Source organism: Eretmochelys imbricata, chromosome 10, assembly GCF_965152235.1.
Source record: "Eretmochelys imbricata isolate rEreImb1 chromosome 10, rEreImb1.hap1, whole genome shotgun sequence".
NCBI lineage: Eukaryota > Metazoa > Chordata > Testudines > Cheloniidae > Eretmochelys > Eretmochelys imbricata.
The window spans coordinates 69164438-69181261 of NC_135581.1; the positions used below are offsets into that span (position 1 = coordinate 69164438).

General features: G+C 43.4%; 1 protein-coding gene across 1 annotated transcript; it reads left to right on the forward strand.

Moving 5' to 3' along the window:
• Positions 1–789: 789 nt before the first annotated feature.
• CTXND1 (cortexin domain containing 1) lies at positions 790–969 on the forward strand. Its single transcript, XM_077827776.1, has one exon. The coding sequence runs from the start codon at positions 790–792 to the stop codon at positions 967–969; it is 180 nt and encodes a 59-aa protein (XP_077683902.1).
• Positions 970–16824: the final 15855 nt, after the last annotated feature.

Here is a 16824-nt window from a genome sequence, read left to right on the forward strand (position 1 = left end):
TACTCACAAATTTGGATAATGGGGGTTGAGAGTCTCTTAGATGATATAGTGCGTCAACCCTGCGCTAGTCACACCATTCTGAGCAGTGCGGTTGTTGATGCACCGTGAGTTTAAAAGTCACACTGCCCCCCTGGAAAGCATTAACTGGCAATACTGCCATTATTGCCAGTAACTCCTAAAATTGCTGCAGCTGAAAGAGAAATGTATAGGAAAAAAGTTTGTGTTTTTTACTATTTTTCCCTTTGTTTGCTTTGCATGAGTGATAGCACTTTGACTATAGACAGTTTCCCTAACAGTTATCTGGGTCTTTTACAGAGTAACAGTGAAAAGTAAACTATTTTAAAAACAAGAGACTGTAGGGACAAGTGGGGTAATTTGATTTTTTTTTTTAACAGCAAACAATGGATTAGATTTCAAGTTGATGGTGCCCCTTTAACACTGTTTTCCTGGTTAAAAAAAAAATAAAACCAGCCACTCTTTATTAGCCTCTCAGGAGCAAACAGTAATGAGATAATTTAACAAACATGGGCATCGCCGCAGAAGAGCCAGACCTGGGTTCTATATCCCTCTTTGCCGGCTGACCCATAACATTTCCAGCCTTTCTTACCCACCAGAATGCAATCCTGCCCATTGAAGTCAATGGGAGTTTTGCCATTGACAACAAAATGCTATTTTCCCCATGCTTCATGATGCATATCAACTGTCCTGCTGTTTGACGGCATGATTGTTTTGCAGGTGTATGATGATGGTAGCAGTAAGCACAAACCCGGATGAGGAGAGATGCAAACAATGGAGGCGCCAACACCAGAGCCTGCATATGTTGATGTGGACAAAGGACTAACATTAGCATGTTTTGTCTTCCTTTGCCTTTTCTTGATTGTCATGATTATTCGCTGTGCAAAAGTCATCATGGACCCTTACAGCGCCATCCCAACTTCCACATGGGAGGAGCAGCACCTGGATGACTGAAAGGGACACTGCGGGAAGCTTTCACAGCACAATCTGGAAGACCTTTTCATTCAGAGAAGGTGAATGTATATTAAACCGAAATACAGAGTGGTGCAAATACCTCTGACAGCATATTGGTTACATTTTCTTGCATAGCAGGTTGTAGACATCATTGTGTCCCTATCTGATGGTACAGCCTATTTCTGTTATAACCTTCACATATTAACAAGAGAAATTACGATGTAACTTGAATAGCACAAAAGCTTTCTAGGCAATAAGGCTCCCTTAAAGCTTCTAATATAAACCTCAACCTGGCATTCTTCTTCCTTAAGGAATATTGTCTGTGTTGTTTCCAATAAATAAGGGGATGGGTAGCTATCAGTACTTAGAAAAGCAATAAGGGCATTTGATCTTTCTTTGACAATGGGTTGCTTACAATATGTTTGTCAGTTATTTTTGTGCGGTTCTTAAGGCTATGAAAATGCCAGACCTTATAGGTGTGCATAGTCTAAGACTGTGTAAAATGCCACCAAGGTCTCCTGGGAATTTCTGCCCCGGGATGTCAGGGAATGTAAGTCCTAAAAAGGTATATACGGTGGAGTAGAGAGATGTGCACAAACTTATTCTTGGCCAACTGAGTTCTAGGCACACACTTCCCCTACAGTATTTTAGAAATGTACTTCCAAGGGTCACGATTATGAAATACACAAAACTTGTGAGAATTTTCAAATGATCAGCTGTACAATTGCTCCCATCTTTTTATTTACAGTTGTTAAGAGTCAGCCTTGCTGCTACCCATCTGGGTTGCACAAGATTAAAGGAGCAAAGGCAAGAGAAGAAGAGACATATCTCAGAACTAGCTACTCTAGATAAGATGGGGTTATATTTTTCTACTGGTCAGTAAGAAAGAAGAGTATTTAGCAACAAATTATAACGTGCATTCTGCCATGGCAAAATTAAGTACTTTTAATAGAAGAACTTTTCACAAAATTGTAATATAAATATCTGCCCAATTTCCCCCGTTAACCATTCACTAATTATTGCAGATAAGGAGGAGAAAGGGATTCAAAGAGCTCCCAGATCATATTGTGCAGTTTTGAGGTTTGGAGGGAAAGGAATTCCCTTCAAAAATAAATCCTAGGTTCTGTATTCCCTGAAGACTTTCAATCCTGTCTCTATTGCAAAAATTCACCCACAGCTGCTTTCCTGCAGTGACTACAGGTTTTGTTCAAGGGAGTCTAAGGAACTACTGGAGTAATAAGGAGTTTACCCTACAGGAGTCATCCTGCAGATGCTAGGTCTCAACTAGAGCAGTCATGGGTGCATCCGTGAAGAACCAGTTTCCACCAAACCTGGAGGTATCCAGCTACTCACACACGGGGGGGGGTATTTGCCCCCTATATTCCCAACTCCGTGACCATGCTGCCAGGTGCCTTTCTTTGATAAGGTTGCCTCCATGTTGTAGGGTGCATTGTATAGGAAGGGGGGTATCCAATGGTTGGAGCAAGGAAGTAGGAATCAGGGTTCCTTGGTTTCTAGTCTCAGCTCTGTCACAGACATGCTACATGACCAGGCAAGTCACTTCATTTCTCTGTGCCTCACTTTACTCATCTGTAAACTGAGCCACCATAATATCTGCCTGCCTCCCACGGAGCTCTGAAGCTTAATCAATATCAGAAAAGCACTTGGAGATCCATAAATAAGAAGCACTGCATATAGGTACAAAGTATTAATTTATTGTAATTATTTGTGAAGTTGGAATAAAGGGATTGGTTGAGATTCATTATAGGGTAGGTTAAATTCCCCCATTTCAGAGGAACCCCATAAGATGCTCTTCACCATTTAGCCCCTGCCTTAAGGACCAGATTCTGCTGTTCTTACTCCTGGTTGTTAGCACCTTGCTCAATTAATCATCCTGTTGGTTTCAGAAGGATTCTTTGTGGAGTAAGATGCTATTCCACATGACTAAGGGCATCCAAATCTGGCTCTAAGAGGTGTGGAGAGTATTGTGCAGAACTTCTGCACTGGGATGAATTTCACCCTCTGTTCATTTCTGGTGTTCATTTGGGAGAAAGGAGTTTACTATAGATGCTAGGATCTACCTGGATAGTGCAGCTCTCTTCCCAGCTACCTGACCTGGTTGAACTACCCATTGCCGGTAATTTAGCTGACAAGTTTAGCTCTTGTTTCTGTTGGCCAGTTGTGGATTTTTACAATGTGAACGTTATTCAACATAGTGTGTGCAAACAAATTGCTGTCTATTTTGTTCCTGGCTGGAGCACTACGAGTATCTCTTTATACTATATGAGTTATTGCCTCGGTCACATGGTATTGTTTCTGCTCCCTGACTGGGTGGCTCAATTTTGTCACCCGTAGTCACGTTGACTAGTATCTTACACTGAGTTTACTGGGACTACTTACAGAGTCCAACAAGAGTAAGGGGAACAGAATCAGTCTCTTGATTGGCAAGAGTCACTTTTTTGTTCGCGAGTTATCTGCACGCCTAACTGCTCAGCCAATCGACAGTGCAAATGAGGCTTGTGATAGCCATTTTCAGTGTGAACACTCTGGTGAATGTTTATCTGCACCCATGATACTTTGGCTTACCATAGGGTCACAAACAGAACCCCAATCCAGCAAAACACGTAACCACCTTAGAGCTGCTGTTTAGGAATTCAACACAAGGGACGCTATCTATGGATATGTCTATTTTCTACTAATAATGCATTTGTGTTTCAGCTGTAACCTCCCTGATTCATCCTTCTGTTGGTAAAAGGTGAAATCCTCATGCTTAGGCTTTCCATAAGCATCTACCCAGTCATCTAAGACCTTTCCATTTGAAGTTCATATCTACACACAGCTATTTCATTTCTTCACTGATCATGCAAACATGATCTGATTTCTATGCATCCCAGTCTGCTGCCACCTCACTCGCATAACGCCAAGGTTTCTTTGGGGCTATCTGTAAAAGGGAATGCTAACTTCTGTGTCAAAAACAAAAACACTCCTTATTTCTTGCCTTCTGAGTGTCAACTTGGCAATTTCTCACCTGTCTTTTAATCAGCACACATTATTCTAATGCACACATAATTCTGATCCTGCAATCCCAATGTCACATAACTTCCCTTGAAGTCAATAGAAGTTTTGTGTTAGAAACAGCTGCAGCATTGAGCATAGATAATAATTTAAACTGCATGTAACAAGTGCCTCGGCTACTTTGTTTTATTTTAAATAATTATTCTCTACTTACAATCAGCAAACCTACTCATCTTGTAGTGAATGTGTTTATCTAATACAATAAATGGCCTCAACACAGAACTTGTTCTTGTTTTTTAAAAGTAAGGCCATCTTGGTTCTCTCCAGGTCTTCACAATCCATTCTGCTGGTCTCTACTATCTGAATTGTTCATTGGACTGTAAAGGACTAGATTGTAACTTTATCCTCTACCCAGAGTAAGAGGTGGCAAGTAGAGCAGAGACTCAGTCACAATTCCCTGCCTCTTTTGTCCAAGAGAAGAGTAAGTTGCTTCACTCCTTTTCATAGAGCAGCTTCTTCCCCACAGCTACTATGGCTGGCAAATGGGAGCGCCTCCCACTGTCTCCATCCTTCTTTTCCAGCTTGCTGACAGCCCAGTGTGTCAGACAAGTAGCCAGTGCTCTCCTCACCACTCTGGAGTCACAATCTGAGCAGGGCCAAGCCAGGGGAGTCAGAGGGAACCAATTCCCTTTTAGCCCCTGTGTATGTGAGTAAGGGCTGTGGCAATCTAGCCCGAAGAGAGGTGTCCCCATGGTGGAATTATGGGGGAAAATTTTGTGGGCCAGATTTTCAAAGCTGGGGTGAACTGGAGCACAGTTGTTCTCGCTGCTCCTGCAAAATCCACCTTTGTGCATTTAGCTCGCCCACGTAATCACTGTGTCTGCACTAACAAGTGGCCAGTTGCATGTATGTGCCTGTCCTGGTGCAACTGCTGCACTAGTCTTTGAAGATCTGGCCCTTTGTACCTTGATCCTTTGCAATTTTAACCCTATTGCATAACGGGGGAGGTGTGTGGACAAGGATTCTAGGCAGGTGCAAACTCAATTAATGTATCATCTAAAATAATCACGGTACAGAGATTCTTTTTTGTTCCCCTAGTTTCATTTAGCAAAATCAATTTGGCACCCGTGAAACCTGCAACTATGACCACTTTGTTTTACACTGGCAGGATTACAGCTGCAGGACTTCTAGAATTCCCTGAGTAAATCTGTCACTGCTCTTTAATAACTATACAAGAAACAGGAGGTTCACAGCACATAACAGGCAGCTACAAATCCTTGCCTCTGAAATGGTCCCACCAAGAATGTGTGAAGTCCTGAAAGCTTTGGTTAAAAAAAATTAATGTTTGCACGACGGTCTGGCTTCACAGGCTTAACAAGGGGAGAAGATCACGGAACCCAGTCAAACGGTGGGCCTTTAACGTTTCAACGTGCAAGAGAAATTGAATAAAACAATGCATTTGTGAGCTGTGGAACCTCTGGCTTTTCTAAGCCTACCTGCCTTTCTCAAGCAACAGCAGTGACGGGGTAAGATCATCATTTTATGCAGCCACTTCCAGATGGCCTGTTCACCAGATACATAGAGGAGATCTCAGAGATACTGGCCTCTAAGTGTTCATAAGTATGGGCTGGAGTGTTCCTGCATAAAGGGACATGGAAGGTGGTAGCTCTAGACAGAGCCCCTTCTCCCTATGCTGGGGTGGGAGAGTAATTACTACCATCCCCCTTTCCCTAGCACAATACAGGGGTTCACACACAAGGAGCAGTGTGGGGATTGGAGTTAGAGCAGGGGAGTGGCCACTCTCTGTAGTGCTGCTCCCTGTAGACTCTATATGGAAACCATGAGGGAGCTAATTCTGTCCAAAGAGGTCCTATGACCTCTAGGTTTGGAGGCCAAACTTTCCCAGGCAGCCATTCTGATGTCCCTTCTCTGATCAGCTGTGTAAGAGGGGTTCTGAGCTGACCTGATGTTAAACCTTGGCTCGCGGGATACCATGTCATGTAGCCTGTCCTAATGATTATTCTGCAGCACTATGGTATAGATGCCTAAGCCCTTGCAATTGTTTACTTTGGACTGAACTTGTAGTGTGTAACGTTTGAAAACAAGGAACATTTTTTGGGGAAAATACTGATGCACATTTAACATCCACTGAAACACATCGGCTTGGGCTGGTATGTGCTCCATGCGACCGGCCCAACAACAGTATTTCACGCTATTTTCACCCTGGAGAGGAAACCCTTTGAAAGTACTTTCTTGCAGCTTGGTGACAAACAGGTAAATTCTTTCCTGTTGTAAATGAACCCTATTCCGAAAGACACAATGGAATTATACTTGTTTATACCCGCAGTGAATCTGCAGGGAACTGGAGTGGGAAATATGTGGCTGAGTTTGCAACAAAGACTCTTAAAGAGAAAAAACAGTAAGATTTATAACCATATTCTAGCAAGAAACAGAGGTTTGAATCCTCTGAGTTCTCATAACAGGCTCTATAGCTCTGAGCTAAAGATCAGAGCTTGAGTGAACAACCTGAGTCACTCTAAATGCATTTATGAGAGAAGTAACTAACCCTGAATTTACAGAACAGAGACCTTGTCCAATGCTAACTTACAGCTTTTCCTGAAAGAAACAGAGGGATGTGCATGATGCCAGCTAGGGAATTACAACAGCAGCACATTCCTGCTGACTCAGTGTGGGTCTGAGAGGGTAACTCAGTCCCCCACTGCTTGAGGCCAATGAGCAAGGCTAGCTCAGGAGCTGCAAGCTTTGGTGAGGAGAATGTGTGCTTGCGCTCTGGCCATCCAGATGCCATAAGAGAGTCTTGATTCATGCACATTGCATGCTGCATAGGTTGAAGTCTCTATCGTCCTGAGAAAGGGAGATGAAGCAGGTGGCATCGAAGCATCTGGCTACCTGTATTATATATGACATAAATGCAAGGGGAGGAGAGGAGCTGTCCAGTTGCATCTCACACTGGTCTGACTTTTAACATGAACATGGTAAATGGACTTTGCAAACACTGCAGAGCCAGGACAACGTATTTAATCTGTTTAGTGGCCTCTGGTGCCCATTAAAAATGGTGGGGCTGCAAGAGGGGTAGAGGCACCAGTGACCATTCAAGACATCCCTAGCTTTAGTTTTAAGAGACTGATAAGTCTATGAGCAGGATTATCTGACGAGGCTGCCTGTGATAGCAGGGGACTGGAGTCAATGGCCCAAGAGGTCCCTTCCAGTCCTAGGTAGCCCTCTACTTTGCCTTGTGGAACAGAACTGAAATAGCTTCACAAAAGCCTGTATTCCTGGCTCTGAGCCGCCGCCCTCTGCTGCCTGCAGTCCATATGTCATCAGTCAGGTGTAGCACAGCTTCCAGCAGCAGGAGCAACTTCACCAGGAGCTCTCCAGTGGCAGCAGGCGGTACTGCACCCTGCAGTACGTCAGCCACACAACATGGATGTGGTGTGACTGGCGGGGCTTAGCTCCATCGTCCCGGAAGGATTAGCTGCCCCTACAGCTTTGCGCTCGAGCTGATCACACATAGATTAAACCCCACACACCTTTTTACAGCTCTGTCCTGCTTCCTTGGAGGCACTAGGCCCAATTCTGACATCACCTACACCAGTTTTACACTGGCATAATTTCACTTGAATTCAATTCACTCCTGATTTAGAAATGCGTTGAATCAAAATCAAGCCAGCTATCTATACAAAAAGCCCCATTTCAGCTGATTTCTGGAGAGTTATCTCTGGTGTGGAGATCCTGGTCACGTACACTTTGGAATTTAAATTAATCATTTTTTTCTGTCACTCAGTCTGGAGTGGTTCACAACTGTGAGTGCCGACTTCAGGGCAGACTGTCAAAACAGCAGGGCAGACACCCCAAACTGGTGGTTTGTTCTATAATTAGATTTCACCAACCTAGTAACAAATGTGAACTCCTGGATCACTGTAACAGTCTTACCATGGAGTCACACACAGTCCTCTTGGGCATTCCAGTCTATCTTGCCACCCAGGCGAGCTGGATTTAGTGATAGTTGGTTACTATATTACAAGAAAGAATATAACAGGGTCAGGTTGCTTCCAGACCCAAGAGACCAGTCACTTACCCCAGGTCTATTTGAACCTCACAACTCACCCCACAGACAATGATGGTAGCCAATCCTCGTAGTAAACTAACTAAGGATTTATTAACTAGGATAAAGTAGAGAGAGTTAATTACAGGTTACAGCAGACAAACATATATCCACAAATGAGTTATAGTCTATGGTTCCAAAAGGTGACAGAGTTGTAGCAATCTGTCAGCACTCAATGTCTTTTGGGGCTAACCTAGGTTGACCCTGGGGATCTCTGCTTCTGTTACATAGCTCCAGCCCTGTGAGAGTCCAAACAGCCAGAGAGAGAGAGATCCAGTTTCTCCTTGTCTGGTATTATTATCCCTTCCACTTCATAGTCCAAACTGATGGGATGCATGTGACACTGCACCCCATATTCTTCATCGTGATATTATTATATGATATGATTTAGCATACTTATGATGTGTTTTATGCAAGACAGCTCATGTGAGGTGTCATTGGAAAAGTTATGATTTGGTGAATATGATTATCTTATATGTATGCAAGTATCATTTTTGTATCTAAAGTTAGGAATATTGACTATGTATCTGTATTTCAATTGTGCTTACACTGTGTGACACCCACAACTAGCCTTTCTGGTACAACCATGAAAAAGCCAGACAGTGCTGATGGCCCATCAACAAATACAACGAACCCTGGAAGAACTTAACGTTCCTGTGAACATTCCAGACAGCCTGTTAGTAATGGCTGCTGTGACTCTACAAGGACATGTGACCAGGCCACCTGATTCTGGACTCCATCTTGGGATGTCAGTATTTTTCCACAAACCAATCTGGGAACCAAGTTTTGAAACAAAGGGTTCCTGCCATATGCTAAAGCTATATAAGGCAGGGAGTGACATCATCTGTTGTTTTTCACTCCTCACAGAAGAAGACTCCTGGAAACACCTGAGGAACAAAGACTGAACTGGGGGAAGTGCTGGACCCAGGCTAAAGGGATGTCTAGCCTGTGTATGAAAGATCTGGGAATTCCAAGCTGCGAAGAAAACATGGCCTTTGCCTTAAGAATCTACAAGTCTGCCTGTACCATAAGTTTGGATATGAATAGCAGATTCTTACCCTATCTATCTAGTATATTAAGCTTAGGTTGCATTTTTGTTTATTTGCTAGGTAATCTGCTTTGATCTGTTTGGTATCACTTATAATCGCTTAAAATCTATCTTTTGTAGTTAATAAATTTATTTTGTGTTTTAATCTAAACCAGTGAGTTTGGAGTGAAGTGCGTGGGAATCTTAGTTCAGAGAGGCTGTTGCATATTCCTCTCCACACTGAGGGGGAGGAGAACTGGATAATAAATTCATACTGGTTGGGGTTTGGACCAGGGCAGGATGGTACTGCTCTGGAGTCGTAGGTTGGAAATCTGGGGATTATTTTGGCTGTAGTCTCTCTATTGTTAGTTCACATGTGGTAGCTGGTCAGAGCACCTGCATGTAACTGCAGCTGGGTGTGTCCTTACCTGCATGTATGCAGGTGGAAATGTAAGACCGGGAGCATATCTGCAGCTTATCACAGCAGCACAGTGTGAGAGGGAGCCCAGGCTGGTGGGTCAGAGGGCTCAGTGGTACCCCAGTTCCTGGTGGCACCCCGGGGGGAACCCATCACAATATGTTCACACGTAGATCTCTCCTTCCTGGAGGGAGTTAGGAATGCAGTTAACAGGGCATCTGTCCTTTGATACTACACAGTTCCTCGTCTGCCTTTAACTGGCCATCTTGTATGCAGGACGAGCACTTTACCTTAATTAATGCTTCTTGCTCTGTAAGTATAAATATCTTCTTATTATATGTTCCATTCTATGCATCCGATGAAGTGGGCTGTAGCCCATGAAAGCTTATGCTCAAATAAATTTGTAAGTCTCTAAGGTGCCACAAGTACCCCTGTTCTTTTTGCTGATGCAGACTAACATGGCTGCTACTCTGAAACCTACAATTACAGAGGTTTACAGTGCAAACACTCAAAATACAACATTATACCATGGGCTATAGTGGTTAAAAATGAGATCAACACAGATCTTACAAGCATTTAATAAAGTCTAAACACTAAACACATTCTTACCAACTTAACATCTAATAGCTATTTTGATAATGCTAACATTCTAGGATTGCCAATTTTGATTGGATGTATTTCCTGTAGGTTTCATCTCATGACATAATTAATTATTCCTGGAGATTCCAGGACAATCCTGGAGGGTAGGCAACCCTATAACACACAGCTAAGCAAGACTGGTTTCCAGCTATGCACTTGTGTTTGGTGAGGGCCTTGGCATGAGCTGGCACCAGGTCTGCCAGCATCACATGAACGTCTTTGATCTCGCTAGCTCCATTTTGAAGCCATGCTCCCAACTGCTTCTCTCTGCTCCCTCTAGATTTTGCTCCTCTGCTCTGTTACAGCTCCTGACACCATCAGCTGAGCACCACCAGCAGCCGTAAATGTGTTTCATCTACAAACAGCATGGCCAGGTCCTCAAAGGGATTTAGGAGCCCAGCTCCCACTGAAATCAGGATCTGAGCTCAAATAAATACATTAGAGGACTAGCTCATATTGTTTGTTCTTGACAAGGCATTTTACTTACACAGCAAATCAATTAATATGAAGTGCATAACAGAGGCAAAAACAGAAGGAAGAGGACTGCATTCTCACTCCCAAAATGGGCTGACAACTGAAAATCGAGAATCTGGTTGACTGGGGACAGTTGGGATGGAACACGTTGTGACAGCATACTTCATCATCTCCTTTCAAAGGAAGCCACGTGATCTTAGGCAACATCAGAATGACAAAATGCAGCTCTATTTTAATCAATAAGCATCAAGCTTGTGGCTGGGTATATCCAGAGAGCTTATTCATAAATTAATTGCATGGTGCTACTTGGCTAGGTACAGAGGTATTTGAGACAGCATGTTCACACACATGTTCCTAAACTAGCCGCAGTTGTTATGTAAGATTTAAGCTAACATAATGGGGAGGAGAACCTCAAAGAAGTAAGAACGGTCACTTCTGTAGGTTACCAGAGCAGTCCATTTCCCCAAGCTGTAAATCTGGCTTTTGGGCCTTCAAGGAAGGCTAGGGACCAGATAGGCAGGGAGTAGTACTAAGGTATTGTGGATTATTGGGATTTGAAGAACTCCAACTTTTGTTAAAGGGGAAGTTAAATTTATTGGATATGAGATAGACAAAAAATTATCCGCGCAGGAAACTTAAAATGCGGAGAGGCTCATTCTTTTTGCCTAAGTAACTCTTCCTAGGGTGGCAGCTTCATAGTTCCTTGTTTCTGATGTAAATACATTTCAGCATTAAAAGTTGACGGGAAACCAAATGTGTGTTGAATTCAGCCAAAAATGAGTGATGTCCCTCGAAAGGAGGAGCATCTGAGCAGTATGTATGGATTATATCCAATCTGTAATTTAAAGTAATGGTAGGGCAGCCCAGAGCCCAGCATGGGTACTCTTAGGTGAGGTTTGATACATCTAAATACACAGGTTAACTTTAAACCACTATGTATTTCTTGGTGAAACTACAAATTATATTTTACCTTCCCACCGAGCAGCAATGCAGTTAACATCCTAAACAGAACAATTAGTTTAACCTAACATATATGCTTCTGGCTTGGAATTGAAAGCCAGGATCAATGTAAATTTGATCTACCAATTTCTCCTGAAGTTCCATTTAATGAGGTCACTAATTCTACTCTGAACAATTATTGAAAACCATTTCATGACCAGACATTGTGGGCTTGGCTAATTAAGGAGTTATGAGCTGTGTGCATGTGTTTTATGGAGGTGTTTGCAGAGTGAGCCCTGGAAAGAGAGATCATCGGCATCTATAAGCTAACAAAGAAAGAAAATTTAACTTATTTCTCCAGGGTTCAGCAATGATTGGTCAAGGATTCAGCAGAAATCCATACTTAACCTCTCAGACCTTTAATTGTATGAACTGACAATGTGCACATCAGAGTTCTGTCATGATCTTGACAACCACCAGCATGTGTGGCCTGGAAGCATAGACCTCATCAAGTTCTAAAAGCCTGACTGTGAAGCATAAAGAAGCTCAGGGTAGGAATTAAGACTGATCGTTTACCTTCTTGATGCATGTTTCCTTTACATCTTTTCCTCGCTGGTGCACAAAGCACAAAGTTTCACCTCACTTACAATCTACTTGCTTACAAAATCAGACATAAAAATACAAAAGCGTCACAGCACACTAACACTGAAAAATTGCTGACTTTCTCATTTTTACCATATAATTATAAAATAAATCCATTGGAATATAAATATTGTACTTACATTTCCGTGTATAGTATCTAGAGCAGTATAAACAAGTCGTTATCTGTATGCAATTTTAGTTTGTACTGACTTTGCTAGTGCTTTTTCTGTAGCCTGTTGTAAAACTAGGCAACTATCTAGATGACCTCTGCGTATCCCCGGTTCAGAACCACTGCTTTATGAGATGAGTAAAGCAAAACTGGACACGGTCAAGACCAGCATGTGCCATCGATTTATACCATGGCAGTCTAATGCTGTCAGTGTAATGCACTATTCCTTTCATTTAAAAATGTCTCTAGTGATTTTTAAACTATTTTTATTTAGTTGTACTAGTAGCACCTGTAAACCAAAATCAGGACTCCACTGTGCTAGGCACTTGCACGCATGCATAGTAAGAGATTTACTATTTATATAGAGAAGCCAAAGGGTGGGAGGAGAAGCAGAGTGGTGAAGTAAATTGTCCAAGGTGACAGAGCAGGTCACTGGGCAGCCCAGGATTCCTGAGTCTCTTTCCCACTGGACCAGGCTCTCCTAGCAATAATACGAACCTGTGGGCGTGCAATGCAACAGCTTTTGACAGAAACAAAGCCTCTCTTTCTTAATAACGCTCAACATCATCTTGTTTTTTGCCCTTCACTGTGTATTGAGAAGACGATGTCACTCAGCTGTCCACAGAGATGCCAAGTACTTTCTCCTGCCTGTGTTTGAAATCTACACTCTATGCGCCAGATCTGATCTCATTTACATGGATGTTACTCCATTTTGACGCTTGTGCAGAGGAGATCAGAATCTGGCCCCATGTGGCCGATGAAGCCTTGCTCAGATGGTACTGGATGCAAGCCTGAATAGTGGATGCATTTTTTGTAGTGTTCTTATATATAGTGGGTGAAATCCTGGCCCTGGTGAAATCAGTGGGAGTTTTGTCTTTGATATCAGTGGGACAGGGATTTCATCCTGTACATCTGAAGCCATCATCCTCCCTCTGGTGTAGAAGTTATAAATGACAGTATTGCTGGTTTTCCATAAGGGCTATACTAGGAGCGGGATTGGCATGGACTGGCATGTTGAACTGGATCCTGCATGAGTTCCATTCAAAAAACCTCTCAAACTTCAGGGGGTGTTCAGGTCTTGAGGGCTTATACCAACAGAATGGAGCAGTTTAAAACATTGAAACACCAGACTCCATGCCCTGATAGTCACTTAACCTTTCCCGCAGCCTGCTCTCCCGCTCGCTATTGAAGCAGAAAGCGCACTTTCCATTTGTCATGCTGGGGACAACTGCACAGATGAGATTTCTCTTTTAAAAAGAAGTTCACCTCCTGGGAATGGTGGCTGCCGTTAGTTCTGCAGGAAATAAGAACACAACACAAAAGATTTATAGGTTCCCAATAAACACATCTGTCTTCTAAGACCATTGCAGCAATGCTACTACCTGAATGAAAAATGTAATTCGTATGTGTACATCAAGATCAGAGCCCATTAATAACAACGTGCTGGCTGGCTGGCCATCAGCAGCTGTTGTCAATATAGATTTTACCCTGCCTTTTCAGAAAATGTATTTTCCTTCAGCATACAAGAAACTCGAGTGAGACCGTAGCATCATGGTGTCCATACAACAGTAATGCTCTTAGGCCAATGAAACATTCCCCACCTCTTAAGCAATGTTTAACATTATAGGATGAAATGCTGGCTCCATTGACTTCAGTGGCGTCAGGATTTCAGCCACACTTGATAAAGAACTAATTGCATAGGACTGCAGAAGAGACGGATGCTAGCACTAGAAGAGAGAGGAAATCGTGTGTTAAGGCATGGGACCAGAGCTCAGGAGATCTGTGGGCTATTCCCCACTCTGCACCGACTCCCTGCATGACCTTGAGCCAGTCACTTGCGCTCTGTGCCTCAGTTCTGTGTATGTAACAGCCCAGGGGTCTTGGGAGGATAATTCCGTAACGACTGCAAGGCACTCAGCTGTCCGATGGGTTACACATAGGTACTAGTGGGAGAGGTTAACCAAGAATATCTGAATTGGTAATACTGGACCACTTGTTCGCTGATGGTGATTATCAAGGAGAGCAGGTTGCTAGGTGTCCCTAAGGAAGAACTGTGAGCAATTTCCTCTGTTCAGGCGCTGAGCTTCTAGGAGCGCACCATGCGCATAGGAGGTTGGGAGTGGAGTGGGGCTAGGTGTCACCTCTTCAGAGTAGCTCCTCAGTGCCCCACTGAGTTATTCCGGCTGGGCACTGGGGAGACGATTTGCCTTTCAGTGAGGTGTGGCGACAACCACAGCCCAAACAAAAGAAAACAGGTCGAAACCTGGGGAGCAGGATAACAAGGATGACATTCCTAAGCACAATGTAGATGAGGTGGAGGGTGTTTTCTGGATGTACTTTGGTGTCACCTGGCTGGCTGAAAGCACAAAGGACAACTGAGAAAGTGAACACGGGAGTGTTATCAACGTCTTCACATCACACAAGAACCAGGGGTCAATTCAATGAAATTAATAGGCAGCAGGTTTAAAACAAACAAAAGGAAGGACTTCTCCCAACGCTGGTCAACCTGTGGAACTTGTTGCCGGGGAATGTTGTGAAGGCCAAAAATATAACTGGTTTTAAAAAAAGAGCTAGATAAGGTCATAGAGAATAAGGGTTTAGCTGATCGCCATATTTGGGGTCGGGAAGGAATTTTCCTCCAGGGCAGATTGGAAGAGGCCCTGGAGGTTTTTCGCCTTCCTCTGTAGCATGGGGCACGGGTCACTTGCTGGAGGATTCTCTGCTCCTTGAGGTCTTTAAACTACAATTTGAGGACTTCAATAGCACAGATATAGGTGTGAGGTTTTTTTTGTAGGAGTGGTGGGTGAAATTCTGTGGCCTGCGTTGTGCAGGAGGTCAGACTAGATGATCATAATGGTCCCTTCTGACCTAAATATCTATGAATCTATGAAAGTCCATCAATGGCTATTAGCCAAGATGCTCATGGATGCAACCTCATGTTCTGGGTGTCCTTAAATCTCTGACTGCCAGAAGCCAGATTGGACTGGATGAAAGGGTATGGATCACTCAGAACTGCCCAGTTCTGTTCATTCCCTCTGATGCATCTGGCACTGGCCACTGTTGGAAGACAGGATATGGGCTAGATGTACCACTGGTCCGACCCAGTAGGGCCATTCTTATGTTCACTGTTGGTATTACCCCTACACTCGGGAAAACTGGAACACAGCCCTGAGCACAGGCTGAACTGCAAGGAGACACTCATGGTAAAAGGCAACCTTTCTCGAGTAACACAGCATGAGACTAAAACCGAGGCCTTCCCCACTTGTGGGCATTAATGAGCTCATGGGCTTTTCCACAGGAATTGAGGCATTGGCTTTTGATGTCCTGACAATTGTCTATGACCTACCCCCTCCCCAAGTTCCAGCAGAGAGTGATCTGCACCTGTGGATCCCTGCTGTGGATTGACCCTACTGTAGCTGGAGATTGTTCCTTGCATGTCATTCTTTCTCTTTCTTCTTTACCCTATGGAAGCCCTCTACAAGGCTGGGGAGGAAATAGGAGCAGGAGGTCTCTGCCAGAAACTCCACTTCCTCAAATCTGCACAGCAACATAGTGTACATTTCTACAGAGTCTACAGTCATTTAGTTAGCTCTCGCTTTGCCAGCTCACATCCCGCAGTGAGGACAGGGGCACAAGTGTCACATGCAAACTTATTCACCTCACTGTTGACCTTTCCCAGATCTATAATATATCTATTATAGTGTACTTTCAGGGCACTCAGCTATAAACCTCCTCTACTGAAAACAGACCATTTATTACAGATCTGTTCTCCCCCCTCAGCCAGTTTCTTACCCAGGACAAAACGTTCTCTCTCAGCCCAATCACTCCTTAGATTCCTGAAGAGCCTCATGCCAGGGACTTGAACGAAGAGGGTTTGAAAAGTTTAAGAAGTTATTGTGATGGTGCCCCCCATGTGCTTATGAATGTATATATGACATAACTGGAATATGCTTTATGTTACATATGCCATGTAACATATCTCTGTAAAGGTTATGATCTACTGAATCTATTCATCCTATTTATATTCATGTATCATTTTTGTATTCAAAGTTATGAATATTGGCTGTGTACTTGCCTGATTTTTAAGTAGCCTTAGTTAAGGATTTAGTCAGTTTCTTGAGAAAGGAATGTACAAATTAAGTGCCCAATCGAGAAGCACTTAATGCACAATGGATCTTGAAAGGCTCCAATCCACATAAGAAATCTACATGAGGATGTTCAAGGCAACATGCAAACAGTGGCTGCTGCCTGTAAAAACTGAGTCATGCATGGACATGTGACTTGCCCAAGTGACTCTCAAACTCCATCTTGGAGCTGGACTTTGCATAGCAGAGAGGAGGGGATCTCCAGCCACAAGAGAAAGTCTATTTAAGCCCATTGGAGACCCCTCCCTTTGGTCTTCAGCT

What these genes read in the sequence shown, in the direction of transcription:
- CTXND1 (XM_077827776.1), top strand. Translation starts at nt 790, where the DNA reads ATGGAGGCGCCAACACCAGAGCCTGCATATGTTGATGTGGACAAAGGA.